This window comes from Balaenoptera acutorostrata, chromosome 12, assembly GCF_949987535.1.
Source record: "Balaenoptera acutorostrata chromosome 12, mBalAcu1.1, whole genome shotgun sequence".
Lineage (NCBI taxonomy): Eukaryota > Metazoa > Chordata > Mammalia > Artiodactyla > Balaenopteridae > Balaenoptera > Balaenoptera acutorostrata.
The window spans coordinates 51,247,157-51,270,471 of NC_080075.1; the positions used below are offsets into that span (position 1 = coordinate 51,247,157).

At 37.7% G+C, this 23,315-nt stretch overlaps 1 protein-coding gene across 15 annotated transcripts in view; it reads left to right on the plus strand.

The window, feature by feature from the left end:
• Positions 1–10,118: 10,118 nt before the first annotated feature.
• Positions 10,119–23,315, plus strand: part of NRXN1 (neurexin 1) — a 1,115,884-nt gene continuing 1,102,687 nt past the window's right edge. For 12 of the 15 annotated variants that reach the window (XM_007190033.2, XM_057558510.1, XM_028168468.2 and 9 more), the window contains exons 1-2: positions 10,120–10,461; positions 13,205–14,857. In XM_007190033.2, the coding sequence (XP_007190095.1) occupies positions 14,086–14,857 (772 nt within the window). In that variant the 5' untranslated portion in view covers positions 10,120–10,461; positions 13,205–14,085. Of the gene's footprint in view, positions 10,462–13,204; positions 14,858–23,315 lie in introns of all 15 variants that reach the window. The other 3 variants (XM_057558508.1, XM_057558511.1, XM_028168477.2) reach the window with 1 other exon arrangement.

Below are 23,315 nucleotides of genomic sequence, written 5' to 3' on the forward strand. Positions count from 1 at the left end.
ACAGAAAAATTAAAGCAAAAATAAAAAATATATACCTTACAAAAACTAATCCAAAGAAAACTGGGTTAGCTACACTGATATCTGACAAAATAAACTTTAAGGCCAGCAGCAATACTAGAGGATATAGCATACTGATTAAAGCATTCCTCTACCAAGAATATATAACAATTATATTTTTATTCAACAAATTATCCATATATGACAAAATATATTAAAATATATAAAAATTATATTTGCTTATTTATAACAAAATGCATAAAGAAAAATTACCAGAACTTAAAGAATATATAATATATGAATTACACAGTAAATAAACTTGATTTACTCAACAGACATAGAATACTCATGCACAACAATTGCAGAGCAAACATTCTTTTCAAGCCTAAAAAATTAATATATACAAGACCTTAAGGTAAGTTTCAACAAAGTTCAAAGGATTGATATCATAAAGAACATGAATTCTGAATGCATAATATTAGGAAAAACATCCTCCAGTGTTTGAAAGTTGTCATACTAAGCATCTAAGTATCTATGGATCAAAAAAGAAATCTCAATTAGAAATTAAAAAAATATTTTCACCTGAATCGTAATGAAAATCCCACATATCAGAACTTGTGGTGTGCAGCTAAAGTCATGTTAAGAAGACAATGTATAATCTTCAAAGAAGATATTAAAAAAGAAGAAAGAGTGACAATTAAGGTTATGAGTATCCATCTTAAGAATTTAGCCAGAAATTAGAAAATGAGTGCATTAAACAAAAAGAAAATAAGAGAAAAATAATTTTTAAAAGCAGAAGTCAATTATATGGAAAACAAATATACAATAAAAAGTAAATAACGATAAACATTGATTCTTAGGAAAGATGATTAAAGTTGTAACTCCCTATGATGAGTTATGAAGTTAAAAAGAGAGAAGACTAAGAATTACTAATACCAGGGAAAATGGAGCATCTGTAAGGATCATATATAAATATATAATGGCCTAATTAGTGAATATTCTACCAAGCATTTAATGAAGAACAATACCAGTATTACATAAATCCTTCAAGAAAATAGGGAAAAATGAGAACACTTCTCATTTTGTTTTATAAGAACAGCATTACCTACCTTGTTCCCAAATTACAGGCCATTCTTCTTCATGAATTTAGTTGTAGAAACCCTATATAAAGTATTACCAAACAAAATTAATAAAAGTGTAATAAGGACAAACAAGCAGGACATATAACAGCAATTTAAATGGTTAACATTTGAAAATTAACCAATGTTGTTAATCACATTAACAGAGAAAAGAAAAATTACATGATTGTATCAAAGGATGTTAAATACCTTTTGATGTAATTCAACAATATTAGTAGGCTGAGATTAGAAACAAATTTACTTAATCTGATAAATATCTATGTTAAAATGCAACAGGTGCTATGCATAATGTTGAATAATTAAAAGCTACTAAGTATTATATTTCATTATAAAGGTTCATTAGTTGAGACAACAAAGATAAACAAGGAGACAAGTAAAACAAAATAGTGCATACATATACCCTCACATGTATTAACACTTGATTTTTTATTTTTAACAAAGATGACACTGCAGAACAATGAAGAAATTATGGTCTTTTCAATATACAGTTTTGAGTTAACTGGATATTCTTATCAAGAAAAAAATTAAACCTGATGTAATGTTGATCTAAATGTGAGAGACATTTTTTTGAAGCATAAAATACATTACTACAAGGTAACATAATGATTTAGCATAGATTTTTTTTTCTTAAATAGGACACATGAAACAACCAAAATGGAAAATATTTAAAAGTTTGTTTCCTGTTTATCAAAAAAAAAAAAAAAAAAATGAAATAGACACAAAGTTACCCTGAGAGGGTAAGGTATTTTAATATGCATAAATGTAAAAGAAATCATACACAGAATATATATAAATTCCTACAATTAAATTTCAAGACAGGTAATCAAATAGAAAAATGGGCAAAATACTTGAATAGGCTACTTTCCAAGAGGATATCCTTATGACCAATAAATTGATGAGTAGGTGCTCAGCATCATTAGTCATCTGGAAAATAAAAAATAAAACCACAATGAGATAGCAGTAATATCAACTAAAATATCTAAAATTAAGATGATTGATAAGTATTTGTTGGCCAGAAAGTAAGAAACTCTCACATGCTGCTTTTCAGAGTATAAATTATTACAACTTTGGAAATCTTTTTGGCAACAACTACTAAAGGTAACTCATGACCCAGCAATGCAAACTTGGGTGTGGACTCAATGGAATTGTGTATATATTTGCACCAAATAACTATAAGAATGTTTATAACATATTGTTTGTAAGTGTTAGATATTGAAAGTAATCCAAATGTTTATCAACAATTGGGTAGATAAATAAATATTAATATATTTATAAAACAGAATAAAGCATTGAAAAATGAGCAAATTACCACTGCATGCATCAACGTGAATGGATCTCACAAGCATAACGTTGAAGCAAAGGAGAATATGTTGAATGACAGCATAGATACACACTGGAAAATAGCCAAAATTAGTCTGGGGGTTAGAAATACAGATGTTGATTACATTTATGGAGGAAGGGATAGGAAATGGCTGAAAGGAATATGAGTGTCATATTCTATTATTTATCTTGATGAAAATCACATGGGTGTGTTCACTTTTTTGGAACACATCGAGCTCTAGACTTAGGTTTTCTATATTGTATTACTCCATACTACAATAAAAAAGTTTCATTTAAAATTACTGCTGGTATTAAATGACTAGAAAACTACAATATTCCTTTTTCTTATCCTGATAGCCTATTCAAGACCTATGTTTACCTAAAATGTATTGAGATGTATGCAATTGGGAGAGGTATTCTTGCTTTCTCTATTGTGGTATTTTTTCTCTTCCTTTTTTCAATCTCTTAAAAATTAAAGAAAACTCCAGAATAATAATTTTATATTATATTTTATAGCTTTCTGTCTTTGAAAAGTACTGTAACAGAAGGGTACAGTGAACAAGAATGTGGGTTTTAGTCGTAGACACATCTGGTTGTCATTCCCTCCAGAAGCAATCTATGAGTTTGGGCACAAGTTAATTAGAATCTCTAAGCCATATCTTGTTGAAAGACAGACAGAGAAACAGGGAGGGAGAGAGAAAGTGAGAGCAGGAACAAGAGTGAGAAAGTGAGAGAGGAAAAGAGCAAGAGAGGGGGAAAATGAATGAAGGAAGGAATGTCTACTTCTCAAGGTCGTTATATGGGTTAAAGTAATACATATGTAAAATCATCTAGCATACTGCCTCTTATACTAGTTTTCTCCATATGTATATTTTCCCAACCTCTCTATTATGTATATACTGTATTAGTTTCCTAGGGCTATCATAACAAATTACCACAAACTAGATGGTTTAAAACAACACAAACTTATTTTCTTACAATTCAGGAGGCTAGAAATCTGAAATCAAAATGTGAACATCGTTGGTCCTTTCTTGAGACTCTGAGAAAGATTCTATTCCATACCTCTCTCAGAGCTTCTGGTGGTTGCTGGCATTGTTTGGCGTTCCTTGGCTCGTAGCTGCATCACCGTGATTTCTTTGTCTGTATGGCTATATTCCTTGTATTTCCTCCGTCTCTTTCTCTCCTTATAAGGGCACTCATCTTTGGATTTAGGCCCACCCTAATCCAGTATGACTTCATCTTAACTTGATTACATCTACAAAGACCTTATTTCCAAATAAGGTCACATTCACAGATACTGGGGGTGAGAACTTCAACATATCGTTTTGGGGGACGCAATTCAACCCACAACATATCAAGCAGGCATTAAACTAGAGAAGCTAAGAGGTTTGCTTAGGGCATTAAACAAAGCTCATAACAAAGCTAGAACTAGGAAACATATGTAACTCAGAATCCAGTGTTTCTTCCCATATACCAAGCTACTTAGAAAATCATCTTCCTGATTCCAATAGATAAAACTTTAATCCTGATTATATCTATTTGTTCACTTTATATTCTTAGCTAGATTGAGAACATATAAACACATCTTTTGAAATACTGAACTCAGACAAAAATAATGCATGAGTGTGAGTTTGCATGTGTATGTGTGAACATAAATGTGAAGGTGACAAATTGGCAGCCCATGTGCCATTTCCAAGCAGCAAAGAAGTCTGTTTTGTCCTGTACAGCTTTGTTGTTGTGGAGGTTATCATTATTTTTTTAATGATATATGATTTTATAAATCAATAGCTTTTATATAAAATTCCAGATTTCCAGGTGCTTCTGAAAAATCATATGATCTGGCAACATTGGACCCACCTGTCCGCAATCTGCTAGGGCTGGGGAGTAGATGCCCTTTTTAGAAAAGTATGCAGTTTTTATTTGGCCACAGTGCCAACCCGTTCTCATTGTTTCCCCAGTTCCGTTTACCTCACTCATGTGTGTCACGTGCTGGACTTGCTTAGTCATTTCCGTCTGCTCTCCTTGATTTACAGAAAATTAAATTGCCTAGTATTGTACTATAGTCTCATTCAATGGGATGTCTAGATCAAGTGCAAATAATTTAGGCTTTAGTTCATCTCCATTTTACTGTTATTTTTCCTTCAGCAGGAGAAAAGCTCTTATAAAAATAAAACTCTTGTTAATTCTGCTTCACAAGTAACTTCAAAAGTCTAAGATTATTTTTTCTATAAAAAGTGTGTATTATTACTCTAATTTGTGAAATTTCAACGGGGTGTACTGAATATCTACCATTGTCTTTATTTTTAACATATTTAGCTCTCTGTGTGTGAATGATTGTATACGTGTATGATATATAATTAAATGAAAAACAATATTAAGCAGATGCAGCAGAGAAAAAATCTGGATATGAAAGGTAAATGTAAAAACCACAGGAGAAGGAGAGAGCCCTGGAAGAATAATGAGGCTTAAAACTATATATAAAAACGGGGGGAGGGGCAGTAGTTCGTGCTAGGATGGGAAACAAATGAACAACACACAAACAAACAATTCACACAGGGTGTGCCTTAAAAGCTAACTGCAAGATATTTCAATATGCCAGCACAAAGAATTGATTCCACAGATTTCTGGGGGCAGAAATAAGCTGAAATGAAGCAAAGGTACAGTAAGGCTTGAATCTCACTGGCATCTATAACTCCAGCACAACTCTTGCTCTTCCCTCAAAAGCCACAGTAAGGGAAATTAAACTGGACTGGTTAAATTAAACAAATTGGATGCAGGGACCCAATGAAAATAAGCATAAAGCTAGATTCTGATGAATGAGAAAATTCCTTTCCTGAAGTCTAGCAGCTGGGAATGGAAGGGATTGACTGTAAGTGGGTGTGGGGGTAGGTGTAGGGGCAATAAAGAGACAAAGTTCGGGTATAGGAGGAGAAATAAGTTCTTACAGGGGATAACAAAGACAGGCTCAAGTATGTAACTAATCAGTGAGTGAAATAACACGCCAGGCAGGGGCTTCTCACAAATTTAGTTTAGTAGCTGCTATTCTTCTTCAGAAAGATTTTTCATCATTGTGGGGTGAAGGAAGTTTGGGGGTAGGCATGACAGAAAATACACAGGTGTTAGTGGTGCCCTAGATTTAAGAACACTGCTCATCAAACACACTGCAGTGGTCCCACACTGAAACCTCTCTAGCAGGTGCATTGATTAGAACTTAACTACTATTCTCAAGTACCTATCCATGTGCTTTCTCTACCGTAGCTTGATACCTTAATAATTATCATTATTCAAATAATTTGTAGGCATTAAAAAAATCACAGTCTATCTTCTGATTACTGAAAAATTATATACTCATGTGAAAGTAGCCTAATTTTACTATGCCGAAGATTTTTTCAAGTAGTACAAAAGTATTTAACATGCTGAGTTTGCTTATTTCTCCTGAAAGTAACTTAGTAAACTTCATGAGAAATTATTGGGATTTTTCTACATGAAATTTCCAGTACGTTTGTTCCAGTCTATAGCTGAATCCAAAGACCCAGACTTATTGCATTTCCTTGCATTTAAAAATTCCTCTAGTTGCTGTGTTGAAAATGAGGTTTACATAGCAGCATGTTCAAGAACTATTCATCAACTTTTGTTGATGAGAAACTCATATCAGTTCATACAAAGGAAACCAGCTAGAGACATTTAACCACAAACCAAGTAACAAGGATTGTATATATTATTAAAAGAAATAAGTTGTAAACTAAACAATAGCATTCCAGTTATGCAACAGTGATACTGTAATTGGTTAGAGGAATTCACTATTAATCTGAAATTTAGTTGAATATATCATGTAATCTAATCTCTCCCTAGTAATACCATATTTCAGTAGAAAAAATGGCTTCATTTTGATCACTTGAATCACAGCAAATAGAAAATCCCTCAAAATGATAAATCTTCTTACTCTTTTAAATTATCTACCATCTTTAGCGGAAAATATTTAATACATATCACTCATATTTTCCTTCATTATTACCATGCATTTCTTCTCAATCACATATCTGTAAAGTTAAAACTCCCTTCCAAATTGATATCAGTCTTGGAATTCATGGGTATCTCAAAGCCTCCACTTTGCCTAATGTTAATTGAGAGAGTAGGTGTTTACACTGATCTCCTAATGTTAAAGCACAAGCTATGATTGCAGCAATAAACACAGAGTGTCTCTGTATTCATTTCTCAGTCAAAAAAATCTTATCACTTAGTTTCATTTATTTTTAGTGTAGAGCGAGTTTCCAAGTTAGAATGCTCATTAATATTTAATACCCTATGGAAATATATTTGTTTATGATGATCATGCATTTCCATTTTCATTGTTGCAAAATGTTTACCAGTTTATGGCATGAGATATTATTTATGTTTCCATATTTGGTTTGTCAGAAATTCTCCCAATCAGACATAATCATAAACAACCACCTTGATTTCACAATTATCTCATTTGTTCTGAGTAGTAGCAAGGGGCAGGAGTTAAAATTCTTCACACACTACTGTAGCCTAAAATTGGTAGATTCCCTAAGGTCGATTGGAGAGGAATTAATCTTAGTTTCCACTTTCTAAAAAAAAAAAAATACTAGATTCTTCTGACAAGTGTTAAATTGCCTCAAATTCATATCAATAGGAATCATTTCACATCTTACCCACAAACAAAAATAATGATAGTAATATTAAAAACACCTCACCGGTTTTCATTAAGATATTTCATATAGTATTTGTCATTAGGGAAAGACATTACCACATTCCAAAGTTGACTGTTTAGTTTCCTGAATTCCTCTTGATGAAACTCTTAAAAGGGGAATTAACATTTATTAGCATCTGCATTGTGCCAAGAAGTGTGCTAGGCATATTTGATCATTTGATGAGAGGCAGTGTAGCAAGGTGTTTAAGATCACAGTCTTGAGTTTGAATCCTTCCTTGCTCTTATATTGCTAGGTGTGACCTTGACTGTCTTAGTTAACCTCTCTGTGCTTCACTTTTCTCATTGGTAAAATGAGTGAAATCCTAGACTCTATTTTATAGGGTTGCTGTGAGGGATAAACTAAGTTAATGTAAGTAAAGCACTGGAGCACTGTTTCACATGGAGCCAACACTCAAAGTTAGATATTGGCATTATCCTCACCAGATCTTATATAGTGAGGTGCCCTTATCCTCATTTTACTGATGAGGAAACTAGTGCTCAGAGAGTTGAAACAATTTATGTTTAGAAACAACACAGCAAGTCATACTTTAAAATAAAGAGCTTTTATCACTAAATTATGTTGTGATATTTTTTTCCATTCTAAACACATATTGATAGTTTTCCCTCTGCATATTTACTGAAATAAAGAGATCTATATCTGTCCATGTTTCTTAGACTAGATACAGTAGTTACTTTAAATCTGATAACTGCAAAGGGGATTACTGCAACATATAATCTAGTCCCTCAGTTTAGATTTTGTGTGTGTGTGTGTGTGTGTGTGTGTAAGGGGTGGGCACGGAGAACTTTTTGTTTTAAAACTTATGCATGAAGAATAAGAATTGTAACATGTCTTTGAATTAGAAAACCACAGAAGACACCCCAAGGAAAACCATGATCCAGTGGAAACGTTGTGTAGCCCAACTGAAGATAAGATCCAAATTCACAAACGTAAAGTTAAAGAAACTAAATAATTAATCAGGTCATATACACTGGTGGCAATCAATGGGTTTTAAGAGTCCAGGTAAAAGGGTTTGACTCTTAAGAGAGCCTCTACAAATTTCTGCTATCACCATAAGATTCACTGATGAATGTACACACAGATATTAAGGGCATCATGGAACATTTCTAGATTCAATTCTTAAAAATTCACTGTCCCTTCTACTTACTTTTCAGTAAGCTTTACCTCTATAATAGACACGTGTGGGCATACCTTATATGCTATTTGCTCTAGAACCTGTTGGCAAACGGTAGGAAAATTTTTTAAAAGGCCCTGAATTAGGTAGATTATTCTTGTGGTCCAAATTCACGTAATGACTGGTTAACCTTAGATAAGGTATTTTTCTGAGACTTAGCTTTACATTATTTAAAATTTCATTTTTGTTTTTTAAAACATGTTAATGGTTATTATTTCATTACATCCCCAAAGTAATCCTGTGGAATAAGTTGGCACTCACTGGTACCCCTACTTCACAGTCAGGGAATCTGGATTTCAGAGAAGTGACTTCCATTGGGTCAAACAGAACAGAATGGGCTTGGAATTAATAGAAATAAGCTAGTATTCACTCAGTTCTAAAATATTTTATGTCCATTTATTAATTTAATCTCCACAACAACAAACAGATGAATTGGGAGCTACTAATATATCCATTTAACAGATGAGGTGACTGAGGCATTGTAAGGTTAAGCATCTTACCCAAGGTCATAGCTGATAAATGGCAGAGTTGAAATTCAAGCCCAGACAACCTGATTCTAGTTCCCACACATTTAATTACTTGACCACAGTGTCTTTCTGAAGCCAATAAAAATAATAAAACTTGTTCCTGTCTCCAAGTTATTTAGACTCTTTTACAAAAGTAGTGAAAGTATAAATAGGTTTATCAAAAGGAATGAGTTCTGGTTTCTTTGGCAGGAAATGAATATTGCATTTGGAATGTATCTTATTTCAGTACTCCTGAATTTGTCTAGTTTTTACAGTTTTGTTTTATAGGGCCTAGAGGCAGAAGATAGTCTTACCTTATAGCATTTGAGGCTGAAGCTATTAGGTTTGTGGTGTTGAGATAAATATGTCTGCTTTTTCTGCTCTAAAACTAACCCAGGCTAGGAATGTAATAGGGTTAGGAGTTTAAATGTCCATAGGACTCAAACTATAATTTAGCCACACACTTCAGACTTCTCTACCACCTATTCTGCAAGCTCCCTTAGATTTAACTCCTTTGTCATCAAACTCAGCAATGTCTACTAGGCATGCCCAGTGATATGGTTAGAGCCTTGCATCAAGTTTCACTTCCTCCAGGCTTTACCAAAAGGAAGGAGACAAAGGGAAGAGTTAAATAGCTACAGAAGTTGGTTCAGCTCAGGATGCCCATGGCCAGGGAAGAGCACAGATGGGTCCCTTTCACATCTTTTCGGCACAGCTTAGGCAGATCGTGAAAATCTGAAGTGATCACTCAGCCCAGGGCCACAGTAAGGGGTGGGGCAGGGACGGTGGATCTGGGGGAATGCCAGCGACTGTGTGAATCTTGCCTGTCCCTGCATTCCTCGAAGAGCTGTAGCTTTTCAAGGGTTCCAAGCAGGAGATCTAAGTGCACAAGTAAAGCCAGAGCTCATCTTAATCATCACCGACTCCTTGGCCCCTTCCTTTTGGCCCTGGAACCCTCTCAGATACCCTCTCCCAATCACGACTAAACCCCGGAGAAGTGGAATCTCCACACAGCTTTCCGTGGGTCTAGCAGGGGCCTGGGCATGCTCAGTAGGCTACGTGGTTCTCTGGTTCCTCTCTCTCTCTCCCCCCTTCACCGCCCCGTGCGGGAGGGTGGGTGGTGACAAGTTAGAGGCACTTGCGTTAGGTCCCCGCCCCCAGGATCGGGCTCCCCCTGCAAGGGGACGAAGCAAAGGCAGAAACACACCTCGCTGCGCAGCATCCCGACCGGGAGGGGCTGCGCCCCAGGGCTGAGCCCACCAGTATCTCCGTCTGAGGACGGCCCGCCGCTCTCCATGGTACTGCGGAGAGCTCAGCTCCGCCCTTCTCTTTCGGAAGGACAGCACCCGGCGTCACGTAACCCAGCCTTCTCGGGCTCCACGACCGCCTCCTCCTTCCCAGCTCTTTCCCTCTCCTCCTCCTTCTGCTCCCCTCCTTTGCCTGTTCTCCCCTCCCGCACTCCTGGAGATAGACGCTCAAGCCTGACGCCTCTGAAAAGGCAGCAGCAGTCGCCTTATGCACAGACCTCAGGAAATTCGCTTTGACCGATGCATGCCTCAAGCTCTGGCTCGAGCTAAGGGGGAATAACCGGGCAGGTAAAGAAGCCCAATTTGTGTTGGGGGGAGGGGATAGGGCGAGGCTATCTCGAGAAGGATATCTTTCCCCATTGTATCCGAGCCAGGATCTGCCACAAATGCACAGGGAAGGATGGGTGGTGGGAGGGTGGAGGAGTATAGATCTTGGTGGTTTTGCATGAAGCTTTTTAAATAGATGGTAAGAAGATGAGACAGTGGAACTGGGGTAGTAACTTAAAAGACTGAATGCAGTGATTTATTAGCAAAAAAAGAAAATGGGCAAGTTAGAAACCAAAGCAATAAGATACATCTATAGCTACATCTTTCTTTCCCTTCCCCATCAGCTCCATGCTGTGCCTAGCCTTAATTTGTGCAGTTGACTCCAGGCTCTAAGACACTGCACTGGTATTAGAGATGGAGCTTAGAGACTGGGCGGGAAAGCCAGGGAGAATTTTGGGTGTGCATTGGTATTGAGGGACTTTGCAAAAGCCAGGGGGAAAAGATAGGCACTTCTAAAAATTCAAAGATTTCAGGTTCTTTATTATGGTTTATTGAAAGGTGCATGGAAAGGTGTGCGTGTGTGTGGTGTGTGTTACCGTAAACATATTAAAATAAATGCAACTGCAGCCGATGACCATACTGTATCGATCCTTCCAGTGGCTTGGGAATGAATTTGATTCTAGAAATGAAAGAAAAGATTAATGAGGCTGTTAGTCTGCTTCTGAATTAGAGTGCTTCTTCCTTTGGCTGCAGTGAGGTTGTTTTCCAGATCCTTTTATTTTATCCTCTAATTTGTGAACTCACTAGGTTTTCCGGGCACCTAGAGAGAATCCTTTTCTCCATATAAATACAGATACTCTCTCTCACACAATGAGCTTCCTCTAAGAACTGGGAGAGTCAGTTGACCTCCACTGTGGTAAGAATATATATGTTTTTCCCCTTCTCTTACATTCCATAAAAAATTGTCTAGGTATGCATCAGTGGAGGAGGGCAGGAGAGAGGTGTAAAGAAAGGTTTTGTGATCTATGTACTATAAGTTAATAAAATAATTGGCTCCAACTGACTTACAAAAAAAAAAATGGTTTTCTAACACACGAGCTTGTGGATGGTTTCAAAGCACTACTCTTGATCTTGAAATTCCAGATTTATTTCACAATGACTGAAAATTTCGGATTTCTGAGTCCACTTAAAAAATGAAAGTATACTGAATAATATGCTATCTTAGAATGATTTTTAAGAGCACTTTTCTTTTGGCTTGGCATGGGAGTAGACGAGATATGGCTGGTGATTGCTGATGGTGTGGAATGTATCAGCCATAATAAATAAGCAACCGAGATTTTTATTTCCCTTTGCTAGTGGGCAGTGTGTGTGTGTGTGTGTGTGTGTGTGTGTGTGTGTAGTGTGTTGTGTGTGTGCTGAAAGAGAGAGAACCAGTCATCAATTTCATCTGGGGAGGAACTTGAAGTGGGATGCCCTAGCTTGGTGGCTCTCAGCTGACACCTGTAGGGATTGCTCTGTACTGAAGAGAAATGCTCTCAGCTCCCTCCATGGAGAAGCAGCAGCACAATGCGGTGCCAAAAATTACTGCTAGTTTCAGCTTGTAGGAAAAAAAAGTGTTAATTGGATCGTGAGCTTCTGTGTCCAGGCAATAAATTGGTGTGTGTGCCTGTGTGTGTATGTGGTGGGGGGAGATAGTGGGAAGTGGTTGAGGGAGATACGTGTGTTTTCTTGACACGACCAGATGACACATTTGTGATTGTTGTTTGTCAAAATGTGAGAGTAATTTTTTGGTTAAAAAAAAAAAAAAAAGCCTCAAAAACAATTCACTATTCATGATTTCTATACCATCACAAGAACCTGTCAGATTAGCGTTGAATAAAGAGAGGCGATTTGATAGTACAGTGAGTAATTCAAAGATATGATTTCAAATTCAAGCATCCTGGAACCACAGCAGCTAAGGTGACACACATGCCAGCTGCTGTTTTAACCACACGAATTCTAAGCGCTGACAGCCAGGAAGGACTTGAAGAGGAGTTAAGATCGCTACACGGTTAGGCAAAATATTAAATACTTCACCCATCTTTAGAGGAGTTAATATTATGGCAGCTGAGACACAAATGCCACTAAAAATAGACATCTGGCTCCAGTGGGAAGTTTTCTCCTGTAACGGATTATTCCTTTAATAAAAAGGAAGAAAATACTTGGTTGAAATTTAAGAGAGATGCCCAAGAGACTATCAATATTCCTTCTCTCTCTGAGAAAAATAAAATGGTAGGAATGCTATACAAATCCATGCTGGCAGCTTCCAGTCAACATTCTGATATGCTCTGCCTGTTGTAAAATCAGCTATTAACTGAGATTTAAATAGGTTGTATTTTTATTGTCCATGTAACCAGTGCACAATACAAGCAGAAGTCCCTAACAGAGCCTTTTTTTCCCTCTCCTTCTCATACATTTTAAAAATTAAACTTTCTCAGAAATAGTAAAAGACAGCATTAACCAAATCGCTATACAAACCTGGGAGGGTTACCTATTAACAGTTATAATAAACTACAAGGGTGTAATGGCTGATTGTAAGAGTGTGATATTAACTATTAGGAGACATTAGTTCTTACTTGTAGATCAGGACAAATAAGCTCCTTCCAATAAGGTTAACTCTGACTTCCTAACAGCACTAGTTATATACCTGGTTTCTGGGCTGAATAATGATTATATGATACTCTTACAGACTTTAGAACTTAATTTTTATTTTCATTCTCTGCAGATTTCTGGGTCCTTATAAAAAGACAAAACCAAAATGCATCACCGACACACAACCAATTGATATGCTGGCATCTTAGCGTGGCCTTGCAGAGGTGGAGAGGAAAGAAGAGGGGCTGTTGTGATTTCCACATCTAACAGCTTCTGGCTATTTCACAGCATCTGTGTTTGAACCCTACTGTTGGGGAGGGACAAAGAGAAGTAAAACCCAGCCTGTGAGGCCACCGTGTGCAAGGAATTCTGCTTTGGCTACAGTGGTACTGGAAGTCCATGATATGACAGAAGAAGCAGGCCTTTGAAGCTACTCTGGGGTTGATAAGTGGTGCCTTAAAGAGGCAAGGGGCCCCTTTCTCCCTTCTGGTTTGGGACACTACATCTGGAGGAGAAACACTTGAGGCATTACCAAGCATTCAAGGACCCTGGTTCATTGCTGGCTTCTTGTAATTGCCTGGAAAGTGTGACTCGAACTGCTTCCCTTTTGCCTGGTACCACGGATGGTACCTGGCAGATGATGGTATTTGAAGAGCGAAGCATCTGTTGACACCACCGATAAATGGATGTGTGATTTCCCTTGACTTTCTGTTGACACCTTTTCCAGAGCGTTGCTTCCAAAGTGTCTCCTCCCTTTGGTCTGGAAGTTCTGTGGCTGTCCTGTACTACTGGGGTCTACGTTTTCCAGTTGGGAGGGGACTATAGGGAGAGAGGGAGGGGTTGCTGGAAGAAGAAGAAGAAAAAAAGAGCTAGATAAAGGAGGGTGCATCCCTCCCACTCCTGCCCATCCCCTTACCCGACTTATTTCCGGATCCCTATTTCTGCATCACGGTGTCCAGGACCATTTTGACCCTGTCGGCCCCGGCACCCCCCCGCCGCACCCCAGCTCCGAGCATGGGGACGGCGCTTCTCCAGCGCGGGGGCTGCTTTCTCGTGTGCCTCTCGCTGCTGCTCCTGGGCTGCTGGGCAGAGCTGGGCAGCGGGCTGGAGTTCCCGGGCGCTGAGGGCCAGTGGACGCGCTTCCCCAAGTGGAACGCCTGCTGCGAGAGCGAGATGAGCTTCCAGCTCAAGACGCGCAGCGCCCGGGGCCTAGTGCTCTACTTCGACGATGAGGGCTTCTGCGACTTCCTGGAGCTCATCCTGACGCGCGGCGGCCGCCTGCAGCTCAGCTTCTCCATTTTCTGCGCCGAGCCCGCCACGCTCCTGGCCGACACCCCGGTCAACGACGGCGCGTGGCACAGCGTGCGTATCCGACGTCAGTTCCGCAACACCACGCTCTTCATCGACCAGGTGGAGGCCAAGTGGGTGGAGGTCAAGTCCAAGCGCCGGGACATGACGGTGTTCAGCGGCCTCTTCGTCGGGGGGCTGCCCCCGGAACTGCGCGCCGCGGCGCTCAAGCTCACGCTGGCCTCCGTGCGGGAGCGAGAGCCCTTCAAAGGGTGGATTCGCGACGTGCGTGTCAACTCCTCGCAGGCCCTGCCGGTGGACAGCGGCGAGGTTAAGCTGGACGACGAGCCGCCCAACAGCGGCGGCGGGAGCCCGTGCGAGGCTGGCGAGGAGGGCGAGGGCGGGGTGTGCCTCAACGGAGGCGTGTGCTCCGTAGTGGACGACCAGGCGGTGTGCGACTGCTCGCGAACCGGCTTCCGCGGCAAGGACTGCAGCCAAGGTAAGGCCGGGCGACGTCTGAGCCCCGGGGGCCTCGGCCTGGGCAGGGCGCGGGGAGGCAGGGCGAGGCAGGCCCGGGCCGGTGCATGGGGGCTTCCTTCTCTGGAGAGTGTTTCAGATAGCGTCCCGGTGAAGACCTGTTTCGGGTGTCTCGGCCTTATCACCTCTCACAGCCCCTCCCTTGCTGTCCTCGTCATGGTTGAGCAGCCGCCATTTCCAGGTTCAGTTCCTCCCGGGAGCCCGTTCTACCAACCCTATTTCCTAACAAGTGGCAGGGAGAATGCCCTCTCTTCTTCATTGCTCTGGTTCTTTGCCCAGCCGCTCCCTATCTTCATCGGGCTGGGGCGCACCTGAACGTACGCTGTGCTTTTCCTCTACCACCACTAAGTCTGTAATACACCGATTTTCCACGTATGATGCAGATAAGCATCTGGAAGATTAGGCACACGTTTGGTGAAAAATGAAGTCAGGAGAGATTCAGCATGGTTGAACATCCCCACGTAGTTACTCGTTGGTAAAGGACAAGGGAGACAGGATTCGTAAGCACAGCTGTGCTTTTTACAAGAAAAGTGATACGTCCTGCTCCTGGCTGTGGGAAAAGGTGGTGGGGCGGGGGAGGGCTTGTGAGGATTTCCTTGATTAGAAGGAAGAGGGTTCTTGGAACCAATGTTAGTTTCTTTGGTTATGTCCAAGTCCAACATTTGTCAGTTTAATAAAATTATCTTATTTCTGTGGTTTCTTGAAATGGGAGAGAGGTCAGCTCATGTTTAGAAATGTTAGAGATTAAATAACATATTTCTCAATTAGCAGATGACTTGGAAGGATAAATAGTACAGAAATTTAGATGTTGCTGGACTGGGAAGCTTCTTCAGGCTAATAAACAGGGGATGCAGATGAAGGATTGCAAGAGATTTTCCAAGGATATTCAGCTAATGATATTTATCTGAGTAGTGGAGGCCAAGCTGTAATTCCTGTTGTTCTTAGGAATTGAAACAGTGTGGAATTTAAAAACCTCACATCTCTGAGTTTTATTTTCTCCCCTTTATACATAAAATTCAGTCATTACTGTGTTTCTCCAATGTTGCTACACGACAATGACCAAGGAGAAATATTGTTGTATAAACACAGGAAAGCCTATGAACAAAAACCAAGTGATATGAAAAAGAAGAAATATGGATGTATCTGTGGCTGAGATGTCAAGGTTTAAAGCAGATAGCTTATGGGTCAAATCAAGGCAATCAACACACGGTTAAATGGCATTTATGGCTGATTTTTTTAAAAGGTGAATTGTTAAATCTGATTTTGAAAGCTGTAGTGACAAAAGCTCTATGTATAGCTGTATTTTATTGCATAATGTCTTCTGTTTTAGTTTGTTTGTTTGTTTGTTTTTTACTGACACTGCTGAGGGGAACTAGCCTTTGTAAATCTTATTGGACTTAGCAGTCCTCTCTTACCTGACTTTAAGAGAAATGAAGACTTGATAAAATTTGTAATTGTTTAAACAGCAAAGGGAGTTAGGAAGAAAAAAAAATGTGGTCATTAGGAGAGTTCTGTAGCCTGCATGGGCTAATGGAAAAAAAGTAAAACATTCTTTCATTGTTTTCTGCCTTCACGAAGGTTTTTGTTTTCATGTATCTTGTCTTAAGTAATTATAGAAGACTGTATTCCATGGCCTATACTGCACTTCAGCTTGATCAGTAAAATTCCATGGATTTAGCATCAGGCTTTATAGTTATGTTTTCCAAAAATAAAACAGTACATGCTTTTTCTCTACCAAATCTGACTTAATTGTAAACCATGAATAAGATAGCTATATTTGATGGTTTGCTATAGTATAATTTGAAGTTGCATACCTCTGCACTGATAAATAGAAATGAATTAAAAATGGACATTATTTTATGGGACAAATTGCTCTAAGTATCCCAGTGCCGCTTTAAAATAGAGCCGGCAATTTAACGAAGAACACATGAGATATAACTTCCTTCCTTAAATTAGGAAACAAATATGACACAATGACAGCTTGTTCTGTGTGGGAGGGTGTTTTAAATGAAAATTTTTATTTTTCTGTGCATTTTTAACGTAGGAATCCAGGGATGTGCATAATCAGGAACAGTTAAGAGTGGAGAAAGCATGGCAGAAGTAATATTTTGAAGAGAAGCAGAATTAGATAGCTTTGAAATGCATTTTGCAAGTGGATAGCTCTTTCCATGAGATGAAGAATTTGGAATTAGATATATAATTGAACACTGTAGTACTTGATGCATAAAGTAATTCAGCCCAGAAAAGAAAATCCATCAGGATAGTTCTGGAGCATTGATTCATTTTGAAAATTTGAAATGAAAACGGAGTGCAAAGATCACCACTAGTCATGAAAGGAAAACAAAAGGTTGGGTTCCTTTGATTATCACAGAAATGGGAGATGGAGTGATAAAGGCAGAGTTGGTCTCCTCAGAAGGATTGGCTCCATTTTGCTTATTTTCCCTGTTTCATGTGTGTCAAGTGACTATTAAATAATTAATTGAGAATGGCTGCCTCTCCCAACACCAATCATGTATTGATGGCTGGGGATAGATGATTTCTATTCAGATGAAGTATAAACAAAGCCCTGCCTGTAGCCAGTATTTGCACTGATTGCCACATTAAAGAAATAATAATAATTTAAAAACAAGTAAATCCATAATCATTAGAGAAAATTTGGAAAAAAATTAACAGCAAACATTAAACAATATTCAAATTGTATCTGGTCACAACTACAATTTCTTTTTTTTTTAACTTAAGGAAAAAGTCTAATATTATTTTAGTTGCCTTTGTATTCAAAATACAGTAAGAATTATTAAAAATAAAATAAGAATATTCTTTTTTTCTAGAATGTCTTTAAACAACTCATACATCTATGGATTTCTAGAATATTTTCATTTAATGAGCTCATGTTCATCCTTGCTCTATTTGTTCAGGCAGGCCTAGCAAGTTTTATTTATTTATTTATGTGGTGATGTAAAGAGAACACAAGGACGGTTATGTGTCATGATCAGGTTAGTGACAGAGCCTGGGTAAGAGCACCAACACCCTTATTCTCAAGCCCTGTATTTATCATGTCTGCTGAATAAGATTTCTAGTTTATTAGGTTTGATATTTTTTCAGATTCAGGGATTATTCAAAAGAAAAAATATATATATATATGGCTGATGGAACAGAACTAACTTATGTGTTTTAACCCTGAGAGTCAGCCTCAGACGTCACTATACAAGAATGTCATCGTTCCTGAATGATGGATGCTTATAGGGTACATAGCTTTTTCAGTGAATCATACCCATCTAAGTGCCCTGGGACCATTATTATTTAATAAGTTCCTACTTAAGGAGGCTAATAATTTCCTAGCAGCTTAAAAGAATTAGTGAATTCTGTGGCTACCCAGTTAAAAATGAGAATAAAAGGCTGATCAATGAGAATTTAAGTTATATGTTTTACGATTTCCAGGTCCAGGTTTTACACATTTTAGGGTCCCTTATATGAAAATTTCATACTAGACTCTGAGTATCAATTTTATTCCTCTATTTAAATAGCCAGAAACACATATGGCTTATGATGGCTGATTGCTTAATATCACTAAACATGACAGTGTGATAGATATCATTTAATAAAGCCTCTGCTTTCTATGACTTTACTAATGTGGCCAGACGGACAACCATATTCACTCACTCATTTATTCATTCATTCCTTTCTTTGTTCAACAAATATTGACTAAGTGCTTTGTATGTGCCTGAGTCATAGGCCCAGGCAATACAATTGTGAGTAAACTCTCACCAATAGTTCTTACCTTAATAGGAAGGTAGAAACCTCACATTTCTTTGCGGAGGCACAGTAATTAAAAAATAAATAAATGAAAATTTTAAATGATGGTATGTATTTTGAATGACAGGCACATGGTACTTTGAGAACTTTAAAATAGTGTGAACAGACCTAATCAAAAAAAATTTTTCCTTACGGGTGATATTTAAAGTAAAATCTGAGAGATGAGAAGGAATTAGCCAGGTAAAGGCAGAGGAGAAGTATTAGGTCAGAAGCCTGGTGCAGGAGATGGCATAGCACCTTCAAACAACTGAGGGAAGGCCCTTGAGTATGGAGCTCTTAGAGAGAGGAGTAGGGCCAGGTCATGTAGGGCCTTCTAGCCCATGTCAAGGATTTTAATCTTTATTGTAAAAATGATGAAAAAGCAATGGAGGGAGTTTAGTGTGGAAGGTAAGGAGGAGGGTATTATTATCAAATTTACATTTCAAAAATGTCACTGACTACAGTGTAGAGACCAGATTGATAGGGGCCTAGAGAAAAAGAGAAAGCATTATTTTCTGTCAGTCAACAACATTTGTTAAGCACACACTGTAAACTGTAGATTGAACCAGGGGACATAGAGGAAAAGATTCTTTCTCTAAGGAAGTTAGAATCTTTGTGAGTTTGGTTATGTATAGAACTCTAAGGCCACTTGTTTGGAACACTGTGGTTCTACTTGTAAAATGCATTATCTGAACCCTTTATGTGGATTATCATGTGGTTTCTCTCAGATATACACATCAAATCTGTAGGCTCCTGGAGCACATTGGCAGTGCCATACTTTATTATACCCCCAGGTACCTCACTCAACATGCCTTCCTTCTGACAGTATATATTGATTGATTGATTCTAGGCTTTCAGTATTTTAACTGCTACAGTAAAGGGAAATACTACATAGATACTTACAATTTTCGTAAGGTTAAAAAATTTTAAGTAGTTACCATATAGGTAGGTACTAGACAAAAATGATTCAGAGATTTTGCCAGTTTTGTGTGAAGCCTACCATCTGAGGAAAAGGTGGATCACCTGTGCTGAGAAAGCTTTGAGTGGAATGGATAAATTCATAATTTTGATTTAGATAAAATGTTCTGGGAAGCTCTTAAAGCATAACAATGATCTATCAGAATAAGCTTATCTTGATTATAAACTAATAATCAAAACTGAGTTACCATTCTAAAATGCCACAGATGAGGTGGACTGTGTTATTTTAACTATTCTGAGATGCATTTGGATTATGCAGACTGTGGGACCATGCTGCCTGGTTTAAGTGGGCACACTCAAACTTTATTCCTCAATATTGTCATCTGTGAAAATGGTATAATAATAGTACTTACTTCATAGGGCTCTTATCAAAATTAAGCAGGTGACTTCATGTAAAGCTCTTAGAATAGTGTTTGGCACATAGTACATATTCTTAAGTATCCACTTGCTATTTTTGTTACTGTTATCACCACTACCACCAGCACCACTACTTCTACTGATACTATTTTCTTTAGGGCTACTGTCAAGCAAAATTCAAATATGGAACATTTTCCAAAAGTTTCAGCTTATAAAGAAAAGCAAAGAGTAAACACATTGAGCCTCTATTTCTGTTTTACACAGCTGTGCTCTAATGTTAACCATGTCTGGTTGTGATTCAAAATATTTAAAACATCATGTTCTACTTGAGAATTTTTATTATGATTAAGTGAGCCTTTAACACAAAGGCATTTGTAAAAACTGTCACTTTCCATATAAACTAATACCTTTATCCATCCCAATCCTATACTTAGTGATTTTTACTATATTTATCCTAATGTATAGGTATAGATATCTAATGGATCTATCCTATTTATATTTTGTCTTTGAGGCTTTTTGATAAGTTAAAGTTATTTACATGTATGTTGCAGAGAAGCTAGGTAATATACTTGAGCTTTAAAAAGCTCAAGAAAGATTTCTTATAGTTATAAACAGATTATCTTTTTAGTGTAAAATCATATATGCTAGTAACATCATGTTCCAGTTTTGGATAGCATTAAATGAAATGTGATAATTAAATGATTATTTAAGGAATCCCTGATTGACTGCAAAAAGGACAGGTACTATATAATATTTCTGTTATTTTTAGCTGCATTCTGAGTATTAGAACCCTGAGCCACACTGGTTTCTGAGAACAGGAACCACATTCCATATCCCTTTCTCAGTGAGCAGTTGGTGGCTACACCGTTCGTAGGGTTAACTCCTATAAATATACACCGAAAATTAGGCCTTATTAAGATACTCAGGTTTTGTTTTATTATGGAGACAATAAACCTATTATTAGAAGTTGTTACACAAACTGTACTTTCAAAAAATTGCACAAGTATATTTGAAATAATTCAGAATAAATCATTTTTGCATTCCAAAAGATTTTAGTTCATTATGCATCACAGTATTATGCAAAACCCTTATACTTTTTCCTTGGGTACTTCTCTATAATTTTATGGCTCAGTCCCTTTCTATTAACTTGGAAGTGCAGGAATAGGTAGGTGTGTGTGGTCCTTGCTGAGTAGTAAGTCTTAAAATGTCTGAATTAAGTTTTGGGAAAAAAAAGGTTTTTTTGTTAGTTGCTTTAGAGCTCTTCAGAAATTGCACGGCTTTTTGGTTTTCTCTCTTAAGCATGGAGTCCATGTATTTCCACTTGAATATGCGAATGGGTACAATGCTCTCTCAGATTCTTTTCCTACAATGTTATTGTTTCCACAATGTGTGTAAACAGAATGTGGCATGGGGTCTGAAGAACTAAATTCCAGGTGTGGCATTGTCTCTAAGTTGCTGTTAAAAGTAGAGTAAGGCTGCTAATGTCCTAATTTCAATTTCCAAGATTGCAAATTGAGAAACACCTAATCAGACTACTCCTGATTGTGAACCCCTGCTAACCTACCTCAAAGAGTGTTTGTGAGTAGCTGATACAGGTAAACTCTCAGAAAAACTTGAAAATTTAGAAGAAATATCTAATGGCAGCAGCATAGTGGCTCTAGGATTATGTGAATGTTAATAGTGAAAATGTTAAACTTGTTTCTGTAAATCTACTTTGAGGTCATTTTAGGCGAATTTTAGATCATTTACACTCAATGGTAGGTGTAAGATTTGGTGGAGTTCTCTTAGTACCTATTGACACATTAATATAGACAAGCTGAATAAAGAGGGCAGTGGTCCCCTTGTTCCTCCTGTGTAAAATCTAAACAAATGAAATTAGTAATTTAAGGTAGCAACTGTATGAGTACGTATTGCATGATTCCATTTATGTGAAGTTCGAAACAGACACAACTAATCTATGGTGATAGAGGTCAGAATAGAAGTTACCTTTTAGTAGTGTTGATTAGAAGAGGACACAGTGGAGGCTTTGGCATGATCTGGGTGTGGTTACATGGGCATATATATTTGTAAAGATGCATGTATTACACACTTAAGATTTATGTACTTTACTGTATATAAGCTCTACCTGAAAAAAAAAAATCCTTCAGATTATGAAAGGAATGTTGCTCAATGAATACTAATGCACTGAATACATATAAAAAATTACTTACAAAAGGGTCCTTAATGTAAATCCATATTTACAAATCTTAGCAAAAGAGTCAAATATTTGTAACATAAATCCAATGACCATTCCAGGGAGCAAGTGTATTTATATATGAATACATCTAAGAGAAAGGAGAGAGAGTATTGTTTTAAATACCTTACAACCTTTGAACTTGTTTCCAATTTCTTGTGCTTTTATAATGGAGATAAAACATAGGTTCTTATTTTACATTTGCATCTGTTGAGTGAAAGTCTTACCAACACATTCAAGCAATGTATGTTTTCTAATTAGAACAACTCAACTGCTGGTATTTTAGGTAATTAGTAATCAGTAAGTTGTAAAAGCTCAAATATTTGAATGAGTGATTGGATATTGGGAAAAAAATCACTAGCCCAACTATACTGTCTAAATCTACAAATATACATGATTTCTCCCCCAAAATATTAGGCATCAAATTGTTTCAAAAGATGCACTAGGCGCCCCTACTTTAACGGCGCCATAAGCACTTCTTGAATGTGAATACAATTTAACATCATTCTGTTTAGAATCACATTTATTATACTTACTATTTAGTGTTTACTGAGTGAAAGGCATTGTACAGTATACTTTATCTGTTTTACCTCATTTATTCCTGCACCATCGTACTTGATAGGTTTTATAAAATTCCCATTTTACAAATGTTAAAACTATGTATGTATTAGAAAAGCTAACTTGCCAAAAGTTCCATAGCTCAATGGCAGAGATGAAATTTGAGCCCAGGTGTGTCTGTTGCCCCAGCAGGCAACTCTGTCCATTATATGACAAAACCTGTGTGTTTTAACAGACAGATAATGGCTGCTGAAAATGTATTCACTAGTTGTTAACTTGGTGCTAATTTGAATGGCCGATTTATAATAAAGCCTTCAGAATTGAGGATTGTGGCAGACCCTTACATTTAGTGCCATTTCCTAATGTCATGATAGTAAAGAAATGGATTAGCTTGTCAGGATTCATCACACTTTGTTTCTATAATGCTTGCTTATTTGCTTCTTTTGTTGGCCTTCTATTCATATTATGCTTAATAGGTTGATTGTACTCTAATGTAACCAGA